General features: G+C 36.6%; 1 protein-coding gene across 1 annotated transcript; it reads right to left on the bottom strand.

Moving 5' to 3' along the window:
• Nucleotides 1-3435: 3435 nt before the first annotated feature.
• On the bottom strand, nucleotides 3436-5526 carry LOC149135540 (uncharacterized). Its single transcript, XM_089353080.1, is given in 2 exon segments — nucleotides 3436-4947; nucleotides 4949-5526. Coding segments are annotated over 2 exon segments (1194 nt in total). The 3' UTR covers nucleotides 3436-4331.
• Between the last annotated feature and the right edge of the window lie 442 nt (nucleotides 5527-5968).

The following is a 5968-nucleotide window of genomic DNA, read 5'->3' as shown; positions in this document are numbered from 1 at the left end:
CACGCATAATAATCAAGGGTGTTGCAATTTGGGGAGTTAGGTGACCAGATGTTAGGGGTGATGTGGTCGCAGAAATTGTCTGACAGTCATGACTGGGTTCTCCTGCTTGTGCGGCATGGTGCAAAGTCCTGTTGCCGGACATAGGATCTTCCAGCAGCTACCCTTTTCACCGAGGGCAGCACTAACTTCTCCAGACACTTGTTGTGGCATCCCTGTTGAGTCTGAAACCGTGTGGAAAGATGAATGGAGGCATAACGTCGCCATCACTAATGATCACTCCAAACACCATGATGGTGGCTGGATGTTTGACTTTTATCACTCTCGGTACATGTCTTCAGATTGTACTGTCCTCAGATTAGCACCTAAACACTGAAATGTTCGTATTGAAGCTTCCGGCGTGAATGCCAAGCAGTACAACATCTCGTCTTCAAATTTCTGTGAGAGTGAATCGCATCATGGTGCTGTTTTTCTCACAGACAGTGCCCAACTGACCCTACTATACCGCGTAGTCGATAAAATCAGAAACAAACAATGCGTCTACGCGAAATAAGAAATATAAAATGGCGACAGCTGACCCATCGCACTCTGTATATATATATATATATATATATATATATATATATAAACAAATAGTAAATGAGTATATGCATATATACGTACAGGTATGTGCATACCGACATCCACCTGTATGTATAGGGGCATATCTGGGTACAGGACATTGCAAACAAAACGTAGACGAGAAAACACACAAGCCACATAGAGAACATTCTTCTTCATCAGCTACCCCCGTTTTAACACCGGCGTTTCACACACACACACACACACACACACTAGCAGTATAGCCCGACGTTGCCCGGGATTAAGTTAAGATTATTAAGCTAATCAAGTGCTTTGTTTCAAACCAAACTAAGTTACACCGACGTCAAATTTGAGTGAAATCCATTGAAATTGGTAAACGTTTGGCTGAAAATGGGTTGCAGACAATTTGATTGGGAAATCACATAAGGAATTGGTTTATCGATTTTTCCACTCACCGATTGCTTTTTTTTTTTTTTTTTTTTTTTTTTGGCGAACTTCAAGCCTTCAAAGATCCCATGAGTCTTAAGTAACGCCGGCATTAAGTTTGAACAAAATACGTCAAAATTGGTAAAAGTTATGGTTGAAAATAGGGTGTAGCCAATTTTAGTGATAAATCTTATAAGTAATTGGTTTATCGCTTTTTCATCCTGATTGAATGGAAAACCCCATAAGGAATCAGTTTATTGATTTTTCACCCCAAATAGGACTTAACCGAACACAACATAGGTGATTAAAAAAATCTATATTTATACTTTAAAGTTGGTTTTCACACCCAACCCAGTTCTGCAGAATCAATGTCATGACGGATACGCATGGGTTGGGAATTTGACCGGCAGAGGTGATCAGGTTGCACATGCCGGCCCTTTCGAACACCCTCCCCCATCATCTAAACCCCCTCCCTTGGTCCATGGGTTGGGAACCCTTCTGGCAAGGAAAATAGATCTGCATTGGAAAGGGTTGCATCGAAGGTTTGCACTGGATAAGGATGTATCGAAGGTTTGCATTGGAGATCTGCAGTGAAGAAGGTTGTCTCAAAGATTTAGATTGGATAAGGTTGCATGAGAGGTCTGCATTGGAGAAGGTTGAATCGAAGGTTTGCATTGTGGATCCGGATTGGAGTAACTTAGGAAAACTTACCAACAGCCTTAACAAAAAAATAAGGGGCCTGAGCAATTTGGCCAAGCGCTGATATTGGCCGAGTGAGCATTGTTGTTGGAGAAGTCAGCATTATCCAGTAAATAAGAGGAAGAGTCCATGAATCATGTTTGCCGTGGTTTGAGAATATGTCCGACCAATGCTTCGGATCACTTGTTTATAACCACATAGGCTGCAATGATGACTTGTTCTTCTTTCTATGTCTATAAAACTTCGCTATAGACAACATTGCGTGTTCTGCTCTGAGGAGCATAAACAAAAAGAGCGTTTCTACTCTCCACACGGGAGCAGGCCACATAAAGTTGCCCATGGGAAAAGCACGGCTCCCCCAAATAGATGCCCGCCACCGATAGTGTTTGGCCTTGGGATTTGTTGATGGACATGGCGAAGCATGGCCTTACCGGGAACTCTTTATTCCATTTGAGTAGTTGTTTTGAGCGAAAACGTGCCGTTTGAGGTGTTCCACTCGCTGGTCGGTAGGATTTTATGAGCGGGAGATTAAAGCCGTGATTTATTTCTGGTCTCATTATGTCATCGAAGATTTTATGGCAGGAGATAAGTTTCAGCGAGGGCTATCCTTTGTTTTGAGTCACAGAGTTGTCAATAATCTATCAGCTGTTAAGGTACAGCGTTCGGTAAATTCCATAAAAAAAATCTTTATTTGTTTTTTGAACTGGAAATGAACATTTCATTTGATGTCAGCATAAAATGAAACAGAGAGAAAATAACAGGGACGTGTGTATATGTTGGTGGTGGGGTGCGAGATAGAAAGTGTGTGAGTATGTGTGTGTGTGTGTGTGTATGTGTGTGTGTATGTGTGTGTGTGAGAGAGAGAGAGAGAGAAGGTGTGAGTTGATGTGTGTGTGTGTGTGAGGGGGAGAGAGAGAGAGAGAGTGACGGTGTACATTTTTAAAATATATTTTTCCTTGCATCTTTTTTGAGTGAGTGATTGACTGAAAGAGAGAGTGTGTGATAACATAACTCCTCTCTCCCTCTCTCTCTCTCAGTCAAACACACACTCACACAGCAACATACACTTTCTATCATTCATTCCGGCAACACACACCTCTCTTTCTCTTAGTCAATCACTCACACACTCACTAAAAAAGATGCGAGAAAGACAATTTTGTTTTTGCTTATATCGGGAGGAAACAAAAAGTAGATAGAAGTATGGTTAGGGGATGAATATTTAGTATAGAGATCATGGAAGAAGAAGAAGAAGAAGAAGAAGAAGAAGAAGAAGAAGAAGAAGAAGAAGAAGAAGAAGAAGAAGAAGAAGAAGAAGAAGAAGAAGAAATATATAACAAGTCAGTGTATCTGGACTAAAGATTCTCAAAATGGTCAGTTATTACCACATTGTCACCGGAATCAAATTTTATTTGTTGGGTGAGAAATTATTTCACTTTACCATTAGCTACAACATTAAGCAGAGGAATATGAAAGACAGCTGAAATTGATGACAACGATTCCCAGAATACTTATAGGTAAAGCAGAGAACTGGAGTTCAGAAAAGTGATTTAAAAATTTATAAACTATGTTATTTTTCAACAAATATAGTTTAGGTGCATTGAAGATATGTAAAATAAAGAAAATATAAAAAATATAAAAAAATAAATTTTAAATTTTAAATTTCAGTATGTCTAAGAGCACTGGTATAATTACAATAGCGTGTCGTATAATAAGTAGTAGGTAAAATATATAGATTGAAAATTAATACTTAGAAATGCAGCTATAACAGCCCTATAAAGTAAACTGCAGTAAAATGGGTTTATAAAGTTTAAAGATCAAGAAGAGTTTAGAATGAGCAGAAACAAAATATTATATTAAGTTTTGCAGTCAGTAAGTTGCTAATTTTAAATGATAAATTGATTGTAACAAACTTTTCGGAACAAATGCCCGATATACAATCACCTAAGAAGGCCTTCATGTATGTCGTGACACTTCTGTTGATAGACAAGCCAATCATGCAGACTCCCCTCTTGGAGCTACGAGCTGATAGTGACAAAGAATGTGATTCAGAGTAAAAGAGTCGCATAGTCTGACATTTATTAGCATAGTGCAAAATAAAAGTAAAATTTAATATAGCTGGAGAAAGCATTCCAAGAGATTAGGAAGAACCAGTTAAGAGCTGGAAGATTGTCAGATAAGAGTCGTGGGATGCAGATCATGAAACAAGCCAGGAGTGGACTAACAGCAATTGATGGTTCCAAGCTACCAGGGAAGCAAACTAAGGCGCTTACATTTCGGCTTATATCCGCAACTTTCGTGGCCACTTTTAATATACGAGGTGGACTGTCACGAGTCCAAATCATTGAGAAAAATTGCAATGCATTCATTAGAAAGTGGTTAGGCGTACTTCGGATATTGAACAGCTCAGCTTTTTATCGAAAAGAGGATCAAGGCAATTACCACTGGCGTCAGTAGTCGAAATTTATGTAGTAAGGAAGGTGTGAACGGTGATGATGCTAAGAGTCGAAGGATATAGAAATCAGGTGAAATCCACCAAATTACTATACAAAGTAGTTAAAACCGATGGAATAATTTCTGGAATATTGGAATAATTGTATTTTTGGGAAAATGTTAATAGCTTCGTAAATTCAATTGGATTCATTTCCTTTTGGAAATTCATAAATTGTCTGAATAACTTTGTGTGACAGAGACGTATCAAAATGAAATTTAGCATTAATTTTCGACAATACTTTAGGTATCCATGAAGTCATCAATATCAAAGCAATCCGTGCGAATGCTGATAGATCCAAATCCTTTCGATTTATTATGTTATTGCAAGCAAAGAAAAAAGATGCGATTAGAAATAATTTTATAATGGCTTTACCAATCTCGTATCTCAAAGGAAAATACTCGTTAACGATTACTTCAAACAATTTAGCATTAATGTATTCCTCTTCATATTTTAACTGAACTAAATTTGGTTTTATAGTTTTGGTAAACTTTATTGATTGAACTAGTATCCCTTTATAGTGTTCCTGAATAGCGTTCATAACTGTAAAAGCGTGAACGAAAAGCATGGCAATAAACCATATACCACCGACAGTATCAGGTTTAGCAAGCATTGCAATAGCTATTGAAAATATATAAGTGCAAATGATTTGAAAACTTATAAGAAATATATAGCCTGAAGCAAATGCCCATACTATAAAAAAAGGGCAGTGACGGCAATGATAAAATTTCATCAGGACACTTGGAAGGACATATATTGTTCTTACTTACAGGTAAAATATATTTTTTGAAATAACTTAATGGTAAAGTTAGAATCAAATATATGAATGGGATTCCGTAGCAAACGAGGCGGAGAAGTAATTCACAGATAGAAAATACAAGAAATAAAATTGTAATCACAATAAGAGGCCAAAATAATATAAATTTTATAAAAATACTGCTCTTTTTGTAAAAAGTCAAAATTTTATCTCTACCTATACCTTTAAACCATTTCACAACTATAAATTTCCAGAAATATGGGTCTACAGCAATAAAAACTTTAACTTTAATTATTGCAAGGAGTCGATCATAACCTTGAAGTGTAGAAAAAATATCTTCTTTGAGTTTTGTATCTAATATACCTTCAGCGACAATCATCTCACTTAAATGACTGGGAAGAACAAACAGGATAAAGTTAACAATTATGTAGCTGAGTATCCCAACCAAGGGACCCAAAACAAAACCATCTGAAAGTTCATAGCCTTTCTGGATTCCTAGAATGAAGGAGCGATAACCCAATGGAACGCGATCATGTGAAAGTATTGTCACCGTTTCATGTAAAAATAAGTAATACATTAAAAGATCCAGGAGAATTACTGAGAGAGAAAGCAAAATAAGAATACTTCTTCTAAGTCTTGAGACAAAGAAAGTCGAATGATGAAAACAAAATATTGTGATTTCTTTGAGTGCAAAGAAAGAAAGAAAGAACAGAAAAAAGATACATCTCACACGGTTTTGGATGGTTCCTAGTTGAAGATTATTCCAATTTTATCAAAAGAGTAAATTATTATATCAGTTGAATCAAGAGATATTTGAACTAAAAATACGGATGTATCTATATTATAATGAAGAAAGTTACTCATTAATTATGTGTGTAACAGTTACTAAAAGAAAGCAATTATAACAGGCTTGACCGTCTGGAATTTTATTTTATAAATTCATGTTCCAAGAAATTTCCTGTAATTTTGATTTCTGGAGTTTATCTAATATTTGAACTACAAGTTTTTCACAGATCTAA

This window comes from Octopus bimaculoides, chromosome 5 (assembly GCF_046866305.1).
Source record: "Octopus bimaculoides isolate indiv1 chromosome 5, ASM4686630v1, whole genome shotgun sequence".
NCBI classification, from domain to species: Eukaryota; Metazoa; Mollusca; class Cephalopoda; order Octopoda; family Octopodidae; genus Octopus; species Octopus bimaculoides.
Note: the sequence above shows the minus strand (reverse complement) of the source record. Positions and strands in the feature narration are given on the sequence as shown.